This window comes from Leuresthes tenuis, unplaced genomic scaffold, assembly GCF_036924035.1.
Source record: "Leuresthes tenuis unplaced genomic scaffold, fLeuTen1.0.hap1 SCAF_21, whole genome shotgun sequence".
Classification (NCBI taxonomy): Eukaryota; Metazoa; Chordata; class Actinopteri; order Atheriniformes; family Atherinopsidae; genus Leuresthes; species Leuresthes tenuis.
This window is the reverse complement of record NW_027325375.1, coordinates 980,960-1,002,166: the sequence shown is the minus strand read 5'-3', so window position 1 is coordinate 1,002,166 and position 21,207 is coordinate 980,960. Positions and strand designations below refer to the sequence as shown.

At 44.2% G+C, this 21,207-nt stretch overlaps 2 protein-coding genes and 1 non-coding gene across 3 annotated transcripts in view; 2 read left to right on the top strand and 1 right to left on the bottom strand.

The window, feature by feature from the left end:
* The first annotated feature begins 12,757 nt into the window (after positions 1–12,757).
* Positions 12,758–12,829, top strand: trnaw-cca (transfer RNA tryptophan (anticodon CCA)). Its single transcript has one exon. It is a non-coding gene; the product is annotated as a tRNA-Trp (tRNA).
* Positions 12,830–13,208: 379 nt separating this feature from the next.
* On the top strand, positions 13,209–14,507 carry liat1 (ligand of ATE1). Its single transcript, XM_072375308.1, has 2 exons — positions 13,209–13,535; positions 13,834–14,507. The coding sequence occupies exons 1-2, from the start codon at positions 13,418–13,420 to the stop codon at positions 14,223–14,225; spliced, it is 510 nt and encodes a 169-aa protein (XP_072231409.1). The 5' UTR covers positions 13,209–13,417; the 3' UTR covers positions 14,226–14,507.
* Positions 14,508–18,943: 4,436 nt separating this feature from the next.
* aifm5 (apoptosis inducing factor mitochondria associated 5) overlaps positions 18,944–21,207 on the bottom strand; it is a 42,927-nt gene continuing 40,663 nt past the window's right edge. Inside the window, exon 18 of the mRNA XM_072374846.1 lies at positions 18,944–19,554. Within this exon, the coding sequence (XP_072230947.1) occupies positions 19,521–19,554 (34 nt within the window). The 3' untranslated portion in view covers positions 18,944–19,520. The remainder of the gene's footprint in view (positions 19,555–21,207) is intronic.

Here is a 21,207-nt window from a genome sequence, read left to right as displayed (position 1 = left end):
AACGTTTCACACATGACGCTCAAATTCTAAGCAAACAGGAATTTTCCACCATCAGTGCGTCTGATTTCAGGCTGCAGCTGCAGAAGATCACGTCATCTGGTGGTGACTTTGAGAAAGTGCAGCAAACACCCTAAAGTTCCTGGTTTCTCAGCACACATCATCTCTAAAACTCCTATCAAAGCCGATCTCTGGAGACTCTGAAGACTCTAAAACGAGTGTAAATGGCTTTAACTGCAGGTTAAAACTCTGAAACTGCAGGTTGTGTTCAGGGATAATCGCTCATGTCTTAATGCAGCTTCTCCTTGATTCCTTCCCAGCATGCATCTGACTGCCCTTGAATTTGAAATGTGTGAAGATTTGTTCAGTTAAAGCAAATGATCTTTGGTTAAGAGACATTTATTAAAATCACAGCATTAAAGGCACAGAGTTTTATGAATCTCAACACTGTCAGCTTCAGTAGTTCCTCTTCTCCTGTCTCCCAGTTTGAAAGACTTGAGATTTCACAAGTTCACATGCTGTGAAAGAATTCCACGAAGCAGCCGGTGACGCCTCGGGGCCCTGAAGAGCAGACGTTAGGTAAGCTTTGCTTCTCCCTTTATGTGGAACAGCAGCTGGATCGGACTAAATATGAGCCTGAAACCTTCTGTGTAACGGTGATAAAAAGGATTTACCTTAAAGAGCATCTGATCTGCGTTGTTCTCCTTTAATGTCATCAGCAAATTGCTCAAAGTTCAAAGTCAGACACGCTTCTGTGCGCTTTCCTGAGTGCGTGTTATTTTTGGAAGGAGATCCTTCGCTGCTGGAATGCATTTTATTACCTGTTGTGTGCAGTTGACAATAAAACTTCAGGGAGAACATTTTGTTCTTTATTGTGAGGTGGAAAAAAAAAACAGGGAACATTTCAGCAGTTTGAGTGAAAAACAGACACGTTTGAGCATGAAATTAATATAAAACAAGCTAAACAATGGCAGTAAAAATCAGACAGGATGCAAAAGTCCGACTGAGTCATACTCCCACCACCACACATCCTCTTCCTCGTGTTGAATCATCCGGGGCAGGGCTGACCAGAGCAGTTCTTCAGCTGGCAGCTTTAGCATGTGTACACCAACATAAAGCTTGCCAGTGAAGAACTGCTGTGTGTCAGCCTTTTGGGGCCATGGGTGAGGGAGCACCGGGGGCCACTCAGCAGCCGAGACCCCCCCAAAGACGGAGTCTTTCTTCCTCCTCCTTCAGATTTAGGCGTTTCTGCAGAAAGAGAAGAAGAGATGGTTTAACTTCCCCATAAAGTCCCTGCTGAAGGAGCGTGGGCAGGAGGCGGCGTGCAGCCCGCCGCACTGTGGGCGGGTGCAGGCGAGCTGAAGTGTGCACCATCAGCTGTGAGTAAGTGGCTGAAATGCAGAAACGACAGGGGAGATTCACACAGGATCACGGGTCAGATTACCGGCAGAATGGCCTCGTGGAAAATTATTCTAGTCAGTTACCGTGGTTACGAAAGGATGAGGGAGCGCTGATGAGGAGGAGTAGACGGCCTGTAAATAAAATCAGACATCTTGGAAAGCTTTTAGCAGTTCAGAGAGATAGTTTTTGGGAGTTTCTGAAGAAGCCAAACTTATTTATTCAGTTTAAAATGAGTCTTTGTACAAAACGGACCGAGTTCAGGTTATGAAACACTCAAATTTCTCTTCCTCAACAGCCTTCATCCGCAGAGAACATGCAGCTGCAGCTGGACTGCATCAGGACTTCTGTTTGAATCTAAAACTGTGTGGATAGAAATGAGCAGAGCTTCCTGATGGCGTCTGAACGGCTTACAGGCAGGTAAACCGTCTCAAACCAACAGCTATTTGAGCTTTTTCCAGTGCACCTGCATTCAGACGATGTCTTTAGCATGAAACAGGATTTCTTGTCCCAGATATGGATCAGTACCATATCTGCTGGATGCCTGGAGAGGCCAGACATCGCTTCTAAAGGCATATAAAGGACCGACTGTCCTGCCTTTTCATAAATAAAGTTTCCTTATCTTTAAAAATCTGTTACAGGGTTTTGTTTGACTGTTAATCGATCAAATATTCCCAGAATGCCCCCCAACACACACCTTAAAGTGTGGATCCTGTTAGGTCAGACACAGAAAGCTCGAGCAGGTCCGTGCCTCTCCTGCCTGCAGAGAACCTAATCTTGTGTTGATCTTAAAGTTTCACATGAGCACGATGAGTAACACATGTTGCACATTCCTTCTGTTAGGAGAGCCGGAATAATTTCAGGTATTTCAGAGCCCTGCACGCAGCGCACGGCCCGGGGAGCTGGGTGTGTCCCAATCAGCAGGCCTCAATGAGACTTCATGAAGAAATGTCTTCACTGACTTTCTGGCAGCATCCTGAAAAGGAGCCATTTGCATTCAGAGAGACGAGAAACGGTCGGTGAGGCTACAAACTCACTTCCTGACTAATTCAACGGGATAAATGTCAGTTTTTAGTCCTGAGCTGGGGAGTCGGCTGCTTGTGACTGAAAAAAACGAACTGAAAACTGCCAGAATTACACTTGACCTTTGATTAAATCAAAGCATTTAAAAACTAATCCAAATACAAGTTGTTTTTAGCCATTTTGGGTGTCTGCAGCCAGAGCTGGACTCACTGGGAATGCACTGATCTGCAGTTCCACAGCCTAGAATGACCTTTCTGTAACCTTTGTTTACTTTAAATTAAATATTCAGATTTAAACCCATCCCACCGAGCCCATTTGGAGCTTTCACATCCAAAGGTGGACGCATTTACTCATAATCCCTCTTGCCAGCCATACATCTGCATCTGGAGTGCAGCTGTTTCTGCCCACTTTGCACTTTAAATTGGCAGCAGGTTACAGATGTGAACAGAGTCAGCAGCTCCTGAAGAGGTTGGCAGAGATCCTGTCAGTCATATGAAAGCATGTCAGATAAAATCAGTCCTTTAAAATATATATAAACACTCCGAGGTTTGAGAGCCAACACAGATCCTACCCCAGGTTTTGACCTGGAAATAGCAGCAGAATCTAGAGCAGCCAACCTTTGGACTGTCAAAGAGACACGGCTCATGCTGTGTCAGCAGAAACGAATCCAATCGAAACCAGCGTCAGATCGTCATGGTGTCCTGATGGAGTCGGAGCAACGAATAGATTCTCGATGCTGGACAAAGACGGTAATCTATGGACTGTAAACTATCATTTTAGCTGCACTTAACTGTCTAAATAAACACAGATTTCTGTTTTTTCCACTCATTGATTGGAGTTCCTACGGAGAGTTTTTGGACCATTTGGAAACTATTAAAGGCATCTTTCCCATAAACACTGTGGCTCGATATGAATATTTCTTCCATCTCAGTCGGCTCACCTCGTGGAAGTGTCTGCTGAAGGTTCAGGGATCTCAGTGGAGCAGCACTGCAGTAAACAAGTCTGATGTTATCCTCATGGAGATATGCAGCAGCCATAATGTTTGCCATCTTAATTTAGAGCGGCTGCATGCAAACCATCGCTGAGACTCATCCTGTTGACATCAGGGCTGCAGAAAATGTAACGGCACCATCAGCCGGAGCCAAACGGGTCGGATCAGACTCATCTACCGCTGACCTTTGGCTGCTGAAAACCTAATAAAATGAGTTTTTTCCTTTAAATGGTGGCTGGTGTCGTGGAGTGAGTGAAGCAGAAGGACAGCAGTTGCTCTCAGAGTGGAGTTCAGTGTTTCTGTGGGTCCTGTGGTGGCTCTCCACCCCACATCTGAGCTCCATATGAGCAGAGTCTGATACAGAAGCTCTGTTTCCAGCGTTTACTCGGTGCCTCGGAAGGCAGGCAGCCATGGAGCGTCGGCACCTGGTGCTTTGCCTCCAGGGAGCGTCAGAATGAGTCGGGTTGGGACGGCGAGCCTCGTGGCAATGGAAGTCAAACAGACACTGAATCAGTTATTTGTTCCTGAACGTGACGCTCTCTGCCCAAACAGTGACTCTGTAGTTTCACATTCACAAAGGCAGCCAGTGTTGCTGTGCCACTCTTTGCCATATCTCCCCTACTTCAGCTTTCCCTCGGCTTTCCTGGCCCGGCCGGCCTCTCCACCCTCTTTCCCTCGGTCAGATCAGACTGTCCTGCATTCCTCACATTCCGGCTGCGTATGTTAGAAATTCCATCCGGCTGCTGTGGGCTCGCAGTCTCCTTCACTCCTCCTTTTCCATCCCCTCTCCGTCTACATCTGCTCTGCCCTGGATGCAGCTTTACTATCAGGCCGACCCTCACCTTCGCCCGCCTGCACCCCCGCTCCTCTTCCTTCCTTCCTTCTTTCTTTCTTTCTGCCTCATCTGAGAAAGGGAGGCGAGCAGTGGCCTTGAGACGAGCTTCTATCCATGTGGCAACAGTGAAAAAAGATAACATTCAGTCTAATAAACAAAAGACTGGGCTTATCTGGGCTGGAGCCGTGCATTCTGGGCCACGGCGAGCCGAGAGGACGGCAGCCGTGCTTCAGTTGAAAGGCTAGCATGTGAGAAATCTGAATGATTATGTCTAAGCAAAGAAGAAATGAGCGACTGAAGGAGATTGCTTATCAAGCCTCAGCCACAAGTCACGAGCAGAGCCTCAATTTGTCTGTCGTCAGAACTCCAAACCGTCTTCAAAAGTAGATAAATTCAAGGCAGGTTGGGATATATCTGGCTGCAACGAACAGAAAGAGCCGCAGCAAACAGCCTGACCTTAAGCCCTTTTCCTACTGCGACTCGTGTCACTGTGCACTATTAGTGCACGAGGTGAAGTAAATACCAGTGAAACTACTGAGGTGAAAAGAGAAGCACTGATTTAAGGAACTGGAAGGTGAAGAAATGCTGAATGCAGGTACTTTCCTCTGCTGGGGAGGATTTACTGTCCCAGATTGCAGTTTGGGACACAGACTGATCGTTTTAAACTGGGAATGGGGACAGAAATCAGGGAAAGGGCGGCGGCTCAGCCTCTTCTCGGTTAGCTAGACTTTAAAGGCCGTCTTACTTTAACCCCGAGATGACGGCGAATAGAACGCTGCTGGGAAATGGTGATGCACTGCAGGAGGCCCATAAGCCTGTCCTCAGGCAGCCGGTGCCATTTTAACTCAGAGAAAAACAGCTTTTTTCCTCTGCTTTCTCTTTTAAATGAACACATTCCTTCTTGCCCCATCCTTCCTTGACATGGCACGCAATAGGAATGAAGGGTGGAACCCAGGTTGAGCAAGATGGCCTCACTTCTGCAAAGGAGAGCAGTTACAGAGCTGCTCACTCTGCCTGGACACGAAGAAAACCGCACATGTAGGCAAGATGGGCCGCTTTTTAAGTGACATCCTGTCACTGCCATGTGATCCTCATTCACAGGGTGGATTATGTCACACTCCGGCTCGCAATGGCACAAATGCAGCTCGTGACACAGTCTATTGCGCATTCCTACCGGCACGCTGAACTCTAGCTGCACAATTATGTAAGAGCGTCTCCACCGATGTAACATACATAAGAGTGAGCTTTAATCTCCAGCCGTTTGTCCCCGGGGAACTCTGCCGATACATAAATGCACTTTGCTGTAAAAACACCTTTAACAAGTGTGTCAGACTGTGAAGACTTGCAGGGAAGTGAGGCGATCTGAGGCCTACACACGGTTACATCATCTGCCTTAATAATCTTTCACTGGTTCCTACAAACATGCACTTTAACTCATCTTTTGCTGGAGGAATTTGCCAAATGGCTGCTGGAGTCAGTGCATTTCTGAGAAATGCCGCCGCCATCCTGGTTTTCACCTATCGCCTACTGGAGCGCAGGCTTTTTCCTCGGCCTATCATGAACTCAGCAAAATGCAAGAGGCTCCGGGTGAAGACACTTCTGGACGAGTTGGACAAATACAGGCCTGGTGCTTTCAGCTGCAGCGTTTTACTGTGGCCTTTGAAATGATGAATGAAAGTCATTCTGGGGAGGCTTGAAAACACGATTCCTGCTTTTTATTACATACAAAAGTCTAAATATGGCTGTAAAGCGATAGATTTCTCATCAGGGATAAATGTGGCCTTTGCAGGCTCATCTGTTATCTTCTGGATTCTTTCATTTTGACATTTAATTCCACATTTAGCGGCTCTTTGGCTGCTGAAAGTCTTTTTTTAAATAACTGCATGTTCCTGAGAATTAGCCAAATCTAAATTAACTTCTTGTCGGTTGTGCTGGGATGACCAAATGTCCCGTTTCCACTGTGCCTGGAAGTCCTAGGAGCTCCCCAGAGTCCGTGGGCCTGGACTCTCAGACAGGCCCTCAGCCAGAACAACTCGCACATCACAACTGAATCCTCGAGAATCTCAGAACCTGTTGTTATAAAACTCAAATACGACCCACAGAGGCGACTTTTTCTTGGAAACAGTCATGCAAAGGACCGTTTCCGAGTTGCCATTTCTACGCAAACTGGGTCACGGAGCCACCACGGGCTAAACCAGGCTGGCAGGAACACGCACTGAGCCAGCAGAAGCACACGCACCGCTTCAGCTTCGGTAAGTTAATACGCCCCACCTTGACCGCCGGCCGGGTCGCTCCTGCCTGCTCCGGCACATCTGAACGCTCCGGCGGACTTCAGCAGGCTGCCTCGCCCACAGCTCGGCGGAGTCTCGGCGCTCTGCAGGGTGTGTCGCTGTCTGGGGATTTATTTAGCGTCCGCGCTGCAACCAGCTTTGGCAGAATTTGAGTATCTGGAGGCTTTTTATCGCGGAGAAGGCAGCGCAGGACTTCAGCCCCTTTTACACAACTCCTGCCCCAGTCCTCCCTCCCTCTATAGCTCACACACACTCACACGCCCAACCCAGACGCACACCCGGCTTCTCAGTCCGATCAGCTGGCAGCGTAATGACGTAGGCATCACGAGAAGCGCGCGTCAGAATTAGCACAGATCTGACGCGCGCACGCAGGACAGCTGTTTGCGTGAGGCAGCGGATTGAGGTGTTTATAAAATGAAGCAAACATGAGGAAGGTGGTGTTGGCAGGAGCCAGCTGCAGAGGAAGTACAGGTGACGGTGTAAATATCTCTGAGAGATGCGGAAGGATTCAGTAAAAGTGGAAAAGTAGGCCTTCTGTTTCCACTGGGATGCAAGGATCTTCATTTTATTCATCTGTATGAACATTAGTCAAATAAAGGAAACTATTGGAATAATCAAAAAGGCAAGCAGGAATTACAGTTAAGGGTCGTTTATAGCGTCTTTTCATTAGAAGAAATAGCAAAGCAAGCCTCTTATTATGCTCATCTATCAGTTCTGTGATGTCCTATAAGAGGATATTTGTGTGTTTTATGTCTGAAAATGCTGGTGTGGCCACAGCTTGGGAGGCTGAATAGTTATTCTTCAGTTAGAATACACATGGATTGATCCTATACTTTTACAGTTAAAAAAATCACCTAAAATTTATAATAAAAGCGTTGGTTTGCTTTGTTATTGTGTCACAGAGGCAATCTTATTCTAATAATAACATAATGTTAAGGTAGAAAAAGCCACAAAAGGGAAATGTGCTGTTCTGGAAGGTCGGCCTACTGTTTCTCAACATGAATCCCAGATAGTACAGCTGTGAGAAACTAACTCAGCATCACTGTGAATGGTAGGATAGCTTTATCTTTTTCCTTAACTAACAATGGTTCAGTGCTTTTTATGCAAGGTAGACACCAAAGGAGACACTAAAGCTCCTTTCCTTCATTCGACCAGCTCTTATCGTGCAGCCATTTGGATATTTTCAGGTCATTTCCCTTCGTTAAGACTCTTCCATGAGCAAAAAAGACCATCCAGCTGCACCCAGAGATTGCTCAGAAGCGACAGGCCACGCTGAAGAGTCATTTCCTGTTTTCCCAAACTAAACTATTCCTTTAATAGACCAACGGCAACACATCGTCTGACTGATTAAAGTGGACCCATTTACTTCTCTCAACACTAAACTGGCTTTTTTCTGCCTCACTGCATGTCATACATAAATGTATGCCACAAAAATAACACAGACACATGGCAAAGTTAGCAAATCTACTCAATTAACCACTTACTTCCTGGTTCTAGCTCCATCCTATCCATGCACACAGCAGCCAGAGCTCTTCGGCTGGCGTGCTGCTGCCTGGAGAAGTCGGCATACTCTCAACTTTGGGAGGTTATTGACTCATTTTTGTGTTATAAACAGTGATAAGGGGGGTGCTACATAGGCAGCCATATATTTGACTCAGAAATCTTCTGTGGTTTGAAATCAGGGCCCTAAATCTCATCCAAGAACCTAACCAGCATATCATCTAATTTGCTTGAATGCTGTTTTGTCTGATGTCACCGTGGCGGTAAAATCAGGAATTTACGAGAGTCTGGAAATGCTTTAAGTGACCATGAGTTGACATGTAGTTTAAATTTATTCTGATTAATGCAGCTGACGAAAGAAACAGGAAAATATGTGAACGAGAGCAGGTTTTCTGATGGATAAAACAAGCTTCTGCGGAGCATTTTGAGTCTAGCTGAGCACAGACATGCAGGAGTGACTCGATCCCCATCGAATGTCAGGTTTACATGCTTCATAAAAGCAGCCAGAACCACAGTTTAGGAGGCCAGAAGTTTCCATTAGCCCAGCTTCTAATTGTTTTATCATCTTTGGTGCAGCAGCTCGTAGAAATTGTTGTTCGTAGAAATGAGTCTAAATATGTAAAGTTGTAGCAACCAATAGATGGCAGCTCCAGAACAACTTCTTCTTCATGACATTATTTAGAGTTAGTTTGACTCCTGTTTAACTACATTTAGTTAAAGGTGGTCAGATGTCATCACATCTGGGCTCCTATTGGTCATTAGATGCAACGCTTAAGAGCAGCTCTGCCTCCAAACTATCAGCATCAGGCCGAGTCAACAACCTGTCAACATTCAAATGGGTTAAGTTTGCTGACAGAGCCTAACGTTTCATTTTGAACCTGCACAAATTGCACTAAAGACAGAACCACAGTTTAGGAGGCCAGAAGTTTCCATTAGCCCAGCTTCTAATTGTTTTATCATCTTTGGTGCAGCAGCTCATTCTTTCTCTGAGGCACTTGGAAGGCACCGAACAAAGGTCTGACATGGCGGCGATGCTCAGGAAAGAAAGAAGCAGTACAAATGAACACTTATCCAGACAAATCACAGTTTTATTTCTATTTCAGTTTCACTAGATTTCCACAGAGGTAAGAAAAAACATGCGTCTGGAGAGAGAAAACCAGCCAGGTCACATGACCAAGTGAGCTAGTGACGCAGCATCTTTGCTAACAAGCTAACGTTAAATGAATCTCCTGTTGTTCGTAGAAATGAGTCTAAATATGTAAAGTTGTAGCAACCAATAGATGGCAGCTCCAGAACAACTTCTTCTTCATGACATTATTTCAAGGCCGTCTGTTTGAGCTAGTGACGCAGCATCTTTGCTAACAAGCTAACGTTAAATTAATCTCCTGTTGTTCGTAGAAATGCTGTAGCAACAAAATCTCAGATTATTACACCAATAGATGGCAGCTCCAGAACAACTTCTTCTTCTTGACATTATTTAGAGTTAGTTTGACTCCTGTTTAACTACATTTAGTTAAAAGTGGTCAGATGTCATCACATCTGGGCTCCTATTGGTCATTAGATGCAACGCTTAAGAGCAGCTCTGCCTCCAAACTATCAGCATCAGGCCGAGTCAACAACCTGTCAACATTCAAATGGGTTAAGTTTGCTGACAGAGCCTAACGTTTCATTTTGAACCTGCACAAATTGCACAAAAGACAGAACCACAGTTTAGGAGGTTTCCAGCTTCTAATTGTTTTATCATCTTTGGTGCAGCAGCTCATTCTTTCTCTGAGGCACTTGGAAGGTACCGAACAAAGGTCTGACATGGCGGCGATGCTCAGGAAAGAAAGAAGCAGTACAAATGAGCACTTATCCAGACAAATCACAGTTTTATTTCTATTTCAGTTTCACTAGATTTCCACGGAGGAAAGAAAAAACACTGACATGCATCTGGAGAGAGAAAACCAGCCAGGTCACATGACCAAGTGAGCTAGTGACGCAGCATCTTTGCTAACAAGCTAACGTTAAATGAATCTCCTGTTGTTCGTAGAAATGAGTCTAAATATGTAAAGTTGTAGCAACCAATAGATGGCAGCTCCAGAACAACTTCTTCTTCATGACATTATTTCAAGGCCGTCTGTTTGAGCTAGTGACGCAGCATCTTTGCTAACAAGCTAACGTTAAATGAATCTCCTGTTGTTCGTAGAAATGTTGTAGCAACAAAATCTCAGATTATTACACCAATAGATGGCAGCTCCAGAACAACTTCTTCTTCATGACATTATTTAGACATTATTTAGAGTTAGTTTGACTCCTGTTTAACTACATTTAGTTAAAAGTGGTCAGATGTCATCACATCTGGGCTCCTATTGGTCATTAGATGCAACGCTTAAGAGCAGCTCTGCCTCCAAACTATCAGCATCAGGCCGAGTCAACAACCTGTCAACATTCAAATGGGTTAAGTTTGCTGACAGAGCCTAACGTTTCATTTTGAACCTGCACAAATTGCACAGAAGACACTGTAAGCAGTTCATCTCAGCCCACCCTGGCTGAGATGAACTTGTTACCCTCTCGGCGCTGACGCACACGCAGCCAGGACTGGAAGGCCAGACTCTCTCCTCCGAACCTGGGCTTGTCACTCTGCAGCTTTAAGGCTGCAGCAGCTTGGAAACCTGCTTCCTCGCGTCACCCGACACGCCGAGCGCACGCTGCAAATGCATGCAAGGCCAGAGCCAGCCGCCTACCTCCTCTGCCTGCGGGCTCTGTTTGGTGTATTTCCCCCACTTTATAGATCATTTTAGCACAATAACAGCTGGGTTTTCTGTAAATATCAGCATGACCTCCAAACTGATTCCACTTCTTTGTGAATTCCCAGTTTTCTCACACTTGCCATAAGACTTTGATTACCCACCACATGCTGTTTCTGCGGGGCTGTTAATCACTCTGCTCACTGCCGTCTCTGTAACCTTCGCTGCCTTCTGAGTCAGACACAGTGTCCTTTTTAGGTATTTGTGGGGGAGGAACTCGTTTGGGATTGTCTTGACACCACTTTAGGACCCGTGTTATCTGCTATAAGTTGCTTGTTGCCTATAGCAACGTCACGATCATGTGAAAAAGTAAAATAATTATATAACATTTACTAATTTCAGGTCCAGAGAATAAGCTGTACTCTGCATCTGTTACTCAATACTTTTAACACAGAATAACCTACTTCAGCTTGTAAGATGATCCACTTTCTGGCGTGCCTGCAGGGATAGTAGTTAGGTTAAACTCCCCCCACCTTTAGGACCTTCACCCCACGTGAACTGACATTTATTCAATGTGCAGGTCTCTCCAAATAAGATCTAAATGGGCATGTTTGCAGAAGTTGTGGAGTTGTTGCTGACAGTGGCCCTGCGAGCCGATCCAGCTGAAGATCTGGAGAAACATGCAAGTCTTCCCCCTCCGCCGCCCGTGACCTGCGAGCTCGTCGGAACAAGAGGTGACCGAGGTGTGGTTTACAACCCAAAGAAATCATATGACCTGGCAAAGGAGACTGGAAACTATGGGTCATGTGAAATGAGTTGCTCTGATGAAGCTATAGATTGTCTAAGCTTGTAAAATCTGATTTTGTATGAAGTCGGCGCTCAGTTCTAAGAGGAGGGCTGCAGAAACACTGGTATCGTGAACTTTGTCACTCCTGCGTGGATAAATGCTACGTGTCCTCTCTGACTCAGCAGGATGATTTATCCTCTTTCTTCCTGTAGTTCTTACTGGTAAAGTTCAGTTATGTGGGAAATGCAGAAGCAGGAGAGACTTGTTCTGTGCTATTCTTAGCCCTGGTGCATGTGAGGTTTAATAGCAGTCAGAACATAGAGTCCGAGGCCCAGTTTGATTACCTTTACCATTGAGTGAGTTTACAGTGTGATCAGTGCTTTCATTTAAAGAAAATAATACATATCACTGTTTCTGTCGGTGCATTCTTGTAAAGTATTTACAGAACTGATGACTCAGGATGGAAACTCCCTTCAAGTTGTCTGGTGCATTAAACATAAACGCTCATAAGAACGATAAGAATGATGAGAATGCTGAAGTTTCCAGGCAGTCACTGGATGAATCACTCATTTCTGGGATGGACATTTAGATTTTTATATGCCAAACTCATCATGCAAATGTATTGATTATGTAGGTAAGTGACTGAAGCCTTGAATGCCTACGAGGCGTTTCAGGTATTTTGGGGTCTAACTGGTTCTGATAGACCTTGTACAAACTATAAAAGTTTAAAATAAAATGTATAGCATGATGCATACTTTATTATGATCAGGATAGGGCAGAAACTGTGCTTATTATTAACCAAAACTGTAAATAGGTAACAGAGTTTCACCCATTCTTCCTGCTTCCTGAAAGGTTTTCTTCTCTTGAATGTCTTTCAGTCATGCTGGAGTTATGAAGGAGCATTTTTCAAAGATTGTCATTGGCCTTTTATAAAGAGGCTATTTGGACATTTTATCAAGTTGCTCTTAAGCTCCCCAAAACCTTACTTTGGCTTCATGTCCATTGCCCAGAGCTGAAAATAACCCAACAGATCTCTCTGTTTCCTGAGAGGATCATGTGCGCTTTCAGGTGTCGTTTTTCTGTAAAAAAAACAGGAAGAGTGTGGCTGAAATGTTCCTCATAACACTACACAGGTACAGTCAAACATTACATGACATATGGACTCCTTCTGGAGCCATAATATTGTGTTTTTTCGTATTATTTTCAGACTTCGTGGCGCAACGGTAGCGCGTCTGACTCCAGATCAGAAGGTTGCGTGTTCAAATCACGTCGGGGTCAAAACTATCTTTCTTCTCGGGCCATTTATGTTTCATTATGCGCTCATCTTCTCATATATGTATTGAAGCTAATTATGTCAACGCCAAGCACATAATTAAACTGTCCGCCCACTTTTCAAGAGATTAGCAAAGTATTCAGTGACAGTACGCGGAACAGGCTGCTGGAAACGTCGCAGAGAAACTTATATTTGATGGAATACAGCTAGAAGCATCTGATTTTATCTATGTTTGTGATTTTAAAGACATATAACTGCATTTAACGGCTAGCTTAGCCTAGCCTAGCCTAGCTACAAGTGAGGGAGTGTCCTGTCGCCATGGAGACGCGTCGCAGGGCAACGCCGCAGTTGAGTGTGATTGATGAGACGTTTGTTCCGGAACAAGCAGGAAAGTAGCGATGCAGCGTAGTGTTTCCCCCACTTTTTACTTACTTTGTGGGGATTGAAGTGATTTGTCTGGATATTAAAGCTCGGTTTACACCCACCATTGAAGTCGAAACGAAGGTTTCTACGTTTCTACGAGGCTTTTCATCCTGAACCTCTGTTAATCAGCTTGCTCTGCCTGCAAATATTCTGCTCAGCAAGACGGCATCATGCCAGAGGACAAACCCTGCAAGTTGGTCCAACCCCCGAAGATCTCTGAGCACAGAAAGACGAAAAAGAAGAAAAGAAAGAAAGCAGCTCATTCCACTTCTGCATCAGGAAATAAAGGTAAATAAAGGGCTGGAAGACGCTTTGAGTCCAGGAAAAAGTTCTGTCTATGTTGAGTTGTTACTCTGCTTAGTTACAGCAAAGGAAATGTAATTATTAATGAATTATTAGTAAAAAAAGAGGACAAGCTGCAGATGTACACACTGGTAAAGAACTGAAATTAATCCTCTTTCAGCAGGATTAATGTGCACAGACAGATCTTATTATTCTTATTTGAGATGATGCTAATGTATCACTTTAACCCTCGGTGTTTTCGGTGACGTGCAGGATCCTGTTTCTCTGTGTTTTCTCCCTGCAGAGAAGCCTCTGGCTGTGTCTTTGCCTCCTGATGCCATCCCAGTATCGCTGCTGCCCCTCACCCATCCGGGTACGAGCCGAGGCCCTCTGCCCAAGCTCAGAGCAACCAGTAAGAAGAACAGAGAGCAGCGCAGCGGCAATGACCAGAAGAGCAAGAAACAACACAAAGATCCACAGGCTCTGGCGTTAAGCCACAGATCCAGTGGCAGTGAGAGCTTGGCACGTGTGACAGAGCCCAGCGTCCAGGCCAGGGAGAGCCTGAGGTGGGAAGGAGCGCTGCAGGACCCCCTGGAGGAGGCACAGAGGCTGGAGCAGTACAGGGCCAACAGGCGGCAGCGTTACATCGCTCACAGAGAGGCTCTGTCGAAGGAAACCAAGCAAACTTTGAGATAAACTTCTCTTAGTGATTCTGGTTCTGAGCTCACTAGCTTTAGTCGTTCAGTTTAAAGCCGATTTGGATTCAAAGGTGTGATGCTTCCATGCTTTGGTTTGTGTTGAGGAGAAGCTGGAGTTTCTTTGTCTGGTACAACATACACATTCACACAGGAGCAGGACTCCGCTTTATGCAGGATTTCAGTTTGTAGTCCAAAACAGGAGCGGATAATCAAAGCTGAGCAGGATGAGGCGACCCACTGAACCCACCATGGTCACCACTGAGGTGCAGGAGGGTTGGATGGAGCTGGAGCTCCTCTTCAAAGTAAGAAAACAGGTTTATCTACGAGATAAAGTGTGTGGAAGCTTTCTGTCCTCTCAAACCCCAGCTGGGCCAGGCGGATGGCCACCCTTCCTGGTTCTGGTTCTGCCAGAGGTTTCTTCCTGGTTCTGGTTCTGCCAGAGGTTTCTTCCTGGTTCTGCCATAGGTTTCTTCCTGGTTCTGCCATAGGTTTCTTCCTGGTTCTGGTTCTGCCAGAGGTTTCTTCCTGGTTCTGGTTCTGCCAGAGGTTTCTTCCTGGTTCTGCCATAGGTTTCTTCCTGGTTCTGGTTCTGCCAGAGGTTTCTTCCTGAGTCTGGTTCTGCCAGAGGTTTCTTCCTGAGTCTGGTTCTGCCAGAGGTTTCTTCCTGGTTCTGCCAGAGGTTTCTTCCTGGTTCTGCCATAGGTTTCTTCCTGGTTCTGGTTCTGCCAGAGGTTTCTTCCTGAGTCTGGTTCTGCCAGAGGTTTCTTCCTGAGTCTGGTTCTGCCAGAGGTTTCTTCCTGAGTCTGGTTCTGCCAGAGGTTTCTTCCTGAGTCTGGTTCTGCCAGAGGTTTCTTCCTGGTTCTGGTTCTGCCAGAGGTTTCTTCCTGGTTCTGGTTCTGCCAGAGGTTTCTTCCTGAGTCTGGTTCTGCCAGAGGTTTCTTCCTGAGTCTGGTTCTGCCAGAGGTTTCTTCCTGGTACTGGTTCTGCCAGAGGTTTCTTCCTGGTTCTGGTTCTGCCAGAGGTTTCTTCCTGTTAAAGGGAGTCGTTCCTTTCCACAGTCCCTCAGGCTCAGGACGGGAGATTGGACTGAAGACAAGTTTGGGTCCAATCTGTTGGTTTCCTTAGCTCGGATATTATTTTTTGAATTGGCTCCATATGAATTATTTGGATTATGATTAAAATGAATTGAATTCCAATTGGCTTGAATTGGACTTTATTACTTAAGTGCCTTGAGATGACAATTGTTGTAATCTGGCGCTTTATAAATAAAGCTGAATTGAATTTAATTGAATTAAACCTCTTATTTGGAAAAATGTCCCAATACTGCCGACCCTAACGGCTTCTCTAAAAAGACCAAAAGAAAAGATTTGAGTTCTTACTCCTGTGGCAAACACCAGTTATTTCCTGAGATGTACAATCCTGAGTAAAGTGGAGATAATAACGGAGTGAAATCATCTGAGAATCTTCAACAGAAAGAAAATAATCTTCTCATTTAGACTCCATGAAAAGGTTTGGGGCTGGAACAGGTTTCAGCTGATTCACAGCAGCTTTAAAGTCCTCAGACTTACATATTACATCCACATGCTGCTAAATCAAACTTATGGAGGACACGAATGACTTTGAGTCACGTAAAAGGTTCAGATTGTGGCCTCTGTTGATCCTGAACACGTGCATTACAGAAACACTTCCGCCGGTGGACAGCAGGTGGCCTCAGTGAGCCGCAGTCAGTGAACACAGCAGAGACGGAAGTGTTGGGCTTTCAATGGTTTTTAATGTATAATCAGAGTGAAACACAGAAACAAAATGTCTAAATGACAGGTAGGTCATTTCTATCACTTTGAACTGAAGACAAATGTGTTACAAGAGGACTAATAATCAGCATCGTCACTTCTTAGTCTTAAATCAGGCAAACTTTCACTTAAAAGAGAAAAATCCCACACTGGGAAAAAATGTCTCCTCTGAACAATGATACATTTTCTGATGAAAACATGATTTATATGTTGAAGCATCAAAGCAGTCGGTGCTGATTTTTGGGAGAAAATGTGGCCCAAAGATGGATGATTTTAAGAGTTTGTGGTGAAATCACTGGAGAATTTAGCAGTTCTTTGGTGTAAAAACAAATCTCTGTCACAGCCGCGCACGTGGATCAGCTGTCATGCTGAGGAGGCCACAAAGACGCCATCAGAAGCACACAAAAAAATGTCAAGCGACTGTAAAGCTAAAAGGTGTTGGTGTGGGGCTGGAAACCGAAGCTGCTTCATCTGGTCTCCAGATGTTAGAAGCTGTACTTTCCAGGTTCACTAACTTCTTTAGCGTTGCTTCAAAGAACCAAAGAAGAAGAAGTAGTTGTACTTTCCAGGTTCACTAACTTCTTTAGCGTTGCTTCAAAGAACCAAAGAAGAAGAAGAAGAAGCTGTACTTTCCAGGTTCACTAACTTCTTTAGCGTTGCTTCAAAGAACCAAAGAAGAGTTAGAAGCTGTACTTTCCAGGTTCACTAACTTCTTTAGCGTTGCTTCAAAGAACCAAAGAAGAAGAAGAAGTTGTACTTTCCAGGTTCACTAACTTCTTTAGCGTTGCTTCAAAGAACCAAAGAAGAAGAAGAAGCTGTACTTTCCAGGTTCACTAACTTCTTTAGCGTTGCTTCAAAGAACCAAAGAAGAAGAAGAAGTTGTACTTTCCAGGTTCACTAACTTCTTTAGTGTTGCTTCAAAGAACCAAAGAAGAAGGAGAAGCTGTACTTTCCAGGTTCACTAACTTCTTTAGCGTTGCTTCAAAGAACCAAAGAAGAAGCTGTACTTTCCAGGTTCACTAACTTCTTTAGCGTTGCTTCAAAGAACCAAAGAAGAAGGAGAAGCTGTACTTTCCAGGTTCACTAACTTCTTTAGCGTTGCTTCAAAGAACCAAAGAAGAAGAAGCTGTACTTTCCAGGTTCACTAACTTCTTTAGCGTTGCTTCAAAGCACCAAAGAAGAAGAAGAAGCTGTACTTTCCAGGTTCACTAACTTCTTTAGTGTTGCTTCAAAGAACCAAAGAAGAGTTAGAAGCTGTACTTTCCAGGTTCACTAACTTCTTTAGCGTAGCTTCAAAGAACCAAAGAAGAAGAAGCTGTACTTTCCAGGTTCACTAACTTCTTTAGTGTTGCTTCAAAGAACCAAAGAAGAGTTAGAAGCTGTACTTTCCAGGTTCACTAACTTCTTTAGCGTTGCTTCAAAGAACCGAAGAAGAAGAAGCTGTACTTTCCAGGTTCACTAACTTCTTTAGCGTTGCTTCAAAGAACCAAAGAAGAAGAAGAAGGGTTTCCAGGTTCACTAACTTCTTTAGCGTTGCTTCAAAGAACCAAAGAAGAAGAAGCTGTACTTTCCAGGTTCACTAACTTCTTTAGCGTTGCTTCAAAGCACCAAAGAAGAAGAAGAAGCTGTACTTTCCAGGTTCACTAACTTCTTTAGTGTTGCTTCAAAGAACCAAAGAAGAGTTAGAAGCTGTACTTTCCAGGTTCACTAACTTCTTTAGCGTAGCTTCAAAGAACCAAAGAAGAAGAAGCTGTACTTTCCAGGTTCACTAACTTCTTTAGCGTTGCTTCAAAGAACCAAAGAAGAAGAAGAAGAAGAAGTACTTTCCAGGTTCACTAACTTCTTTAGCGTTGCTTCAAAGAACCAAAGAAGAAGAAGAAGGGTTTCCAGGTTCACTAACTTCTTTAGTGTTGCTTCAAAGAACCAAAGAAGAGTTAGAAGTTGTACTTTCCAGGTTCACTAACTTCTTTAGTGTTGCTTCAAAGAACCAAAGAAGAAGAAGCTGTACTTTCCAGGTTCACTAACTTCTTTAGCGTAGCTTCAAAGAACCAAAGAAGAAGAAGCTGTACTTTCCAGGTTCACTAACTTCTTTAGTGTTGCTTCAAAGAACCAAAGAAGAGTTAGAAGCTGTACTTTCCAGGTTCACTAACTTCTTTAGCGTTGCTTCAAAGAACCAAAGAAGAAGAAGCTGTACTTTCCAGGTTCACTAACTTCTTTAGTGTTGCTTCAAAGAACCAAAGAAGAGTTAGAAGTTGTACTTTCCAGGTTCACTAACTTCTTTAGCGTTGCTTCAAAGAACCAAAGAAGAAGAAGAAGAAGAAGTACTTTCCAGGTTCACTAACTTCTTTAGCGTTGCTTCAAAGAACCAAAGAAGAAGAAGAAGAAGGGTTTCCAGGTTCACTAACTTCTTTAGTGTTGCTTCAAAGAACCAAAGAAGAAGAAGCTGTACTTTCCAGGTTCACTAACTTCTTTAGCGTTGCTTCAAAGAACCAAAGAAGAAGAAGAAGAAGTACTTTCCAGGTTCACTAACTTCTTTAGTGTTGCTTCAAAGAACCAAAGAAGAAGAAGCTGTACTTTCCAGGTTCACTAACTTCTTTAGCGTTGCTTCAAAGAACCAAAGAAGAAGAAGAAGAAGAAGTACTTTCCAGGTTCACTAACTTCTTTAGCGTTGCTTCAAAGAACCAAAGAAGAAGAAGGGTTTCCAGGTTCACTAACTTCTTTAGCGTTGCTTCAAAGAACCAAAGAAGAGTTAGAAGCTGTACTTTCCAGGTTCACTAACTTCTTTAGCGTTGCTTCAAAGAACCAAAGAAGAAGAAGAAGGGTTTCCTTTGCGGTTACTCTTCTCACGTGATTATCATTTAAAAAACTACATTTTAAAACTATACTTTTAGCATCCTGTGATGTAAAACCAAAGGTGGGAGTTCACACACATTAAAATGCTTTTCTTAAAGAACTAAATGAGACCCACATGTGGAAACGGTTCACTTCGCCGTGTTTAAAGCACGGACAGGAACCGACAGGTGAAGACGATGATAAACCAGCAGACTGTGGAATAGGAGAGGAGAACACAGCATTTCTTTTGTGAAGCGGGGCCTTTGTTTGCTGAGGGCCCGGCGGCCCCCTGCAGATGGGTTTTGTCATCGTTGCCTGTTTCAGCGTCTCTTTTTCAAAGCGCTGACCACCTCCTAATCCCCGCCTCCGACCCACTGACCTGTGTTTGTTCAGCCGGCTCAAACAGCCTTTTAGATATTAACACACATGTAATGTCTCTGGACTGTCGCCGTTACTCCTGGAAGCGTGGAGTCAGTCGGGGAAAAGGTTTAAAAAATGACGAGGTTAAAAAGAAGTCCAGAAGGCTGCGTACATTTGAGGTATCTGTTGTGTGCACGATGAACTCCCCTTCTCCCCTTCTCCTTTGAATAAAACATCTGAAGAACCTCCGACTCCTCGTCTCAGCTGAGAAGATGGAGAACTCTGTGGCTGCAGGTGGAGAAACCAGAGGATCAGGACAGGTGCAGCCAGCTCAGATCATCCGACCTGTCAGAGAAAAGAAGAAATTAAAGGGATTTAGTTGTAAATCTGAGCCTCTTGTGTATTAATTTACATTCGAGCCATTTCAATTCAATAAAATTCAAGTCAGCTTTATTTATAAAGCGCCAGATTACAACAATCGTCATCTCAAGGCCTTAAGTAATAAAGTCCAATTCAAGCCAATTGGAATTCAATTCATTGTAATCATAATCCAATTAAATTATATGGAGCTAATTAAGAAATTATAAATAAGGAAACCAACAGATTGCACCAATGGTTCTTCAGACCATTTCAGAATGATTTTCTCGTTCATTCACACAAATACAGTCACACAAAGTGAACACATGGAGGGCAAAGTGGGGTTCAGTGTGACTTGGGAAGAAGCTGAGGATCAAACCCTCAACCTGGTAGGAAAAGCTGCTGATCCACGGCCAAAGTTGGATTCATTTTGAGCCACGTGGCTAGATTAAAAACGGCCTGATGTCCAAACCGCAGGCATGGATCACATTTAACCGCAGGTATGGATCACATTTAACCGCAGGTATGGATCACATTAAACAGCAGGTATGGATCACATTAAACCGCAGGCATGGATCACATTAAACCGCAGGCATGGATCACATTAAACAGCAGGTATGGATCACATTTAACCGCAGGTATGGATCACATTTAACCGCAGGTATGGATCACCTTAACCGCAGGTATGGATCATATTTAACCGCAGGTATGGATCACATTAAACCGCAGGTATGGATCACATTAAACCGCAGGTATGGATCATATTTAACCGCAGGTATGGATCATATTTAACCGCAGGTATGGATCACATTAAACCGCAGGTATGGATCACATTAAACCGCAGGTATGGATCACATTAAACCGCAGGTATGGATCATATTTAACCGCAGGTATGGATCATATTTAACCGCAGGTATGGATCATATTAAACCGCAGGTATGGATCATATTAAACCGCAGGTATGGATCATATTTAACCGCAGGTATGGATCATATTTAACCGCAGGTATGGATCATATTCACCTTAACCGCAGGTATGGATCATATTCACCTTAACCGCAGGTATGGATCATATTCACCTTAACCGCAGGTATGGATCATATTCACCTTAACCGCAGGTATGGATCATATTCACCTTAACCGCAGGTATGGATCATATTCACCTTAACCGCAGGTATGGATCATATTCACCTTAACCGCAGGTATGGATCATATTCACCTTAACCGCAGGTATGGATCATATTAAACCGCAGGTATGGATCATATTAAACCGCAGGTATGGATCATATTAAACCGCAGGTATGGATCATATTAAACCGCAGGTATGGATCATATTCACCTTAACCGCAGGTATGGATCATATTAAACCGCAGGTATGGATCATATTCACCTTAACCGCAGGTATGGATCATATTCACCTTAACCGCAGGTATGGATCATATTCACCTTAACCGCAGGTATGGATCATATTAACCTTAACCGCAGGTATGGATCATATTAACCTTAACCGCAGGTATGGATCATATTAACCTTAACCGCAGGTATGGATCATATTAACCTTAACCGCAGGTATGGATCATATCCACCTTAACCGCAGGTATGGATCATATCCACCTTAATCGCAGGTATGGATCATATCCAC

What these genes read in the sequence shown, in the direction of transcription:
- liat1 (XM_072375308.1), top strand. Translation starts at nt 13,418, where the DNA reads ATGCCAGAGGACAAACCCTGCAAGTTGGTCCAACCCCCGAAGATCTCT. An exon ending in TTCTGCATCAGGAAATAAAG is followed by an intron (nt 13,536 to 13,833) that starts GTAAATAAAGGG and finishes TTCTCCCTGCAG; the next exon opens with AGAAGCCTCTGGCTGTGTCT.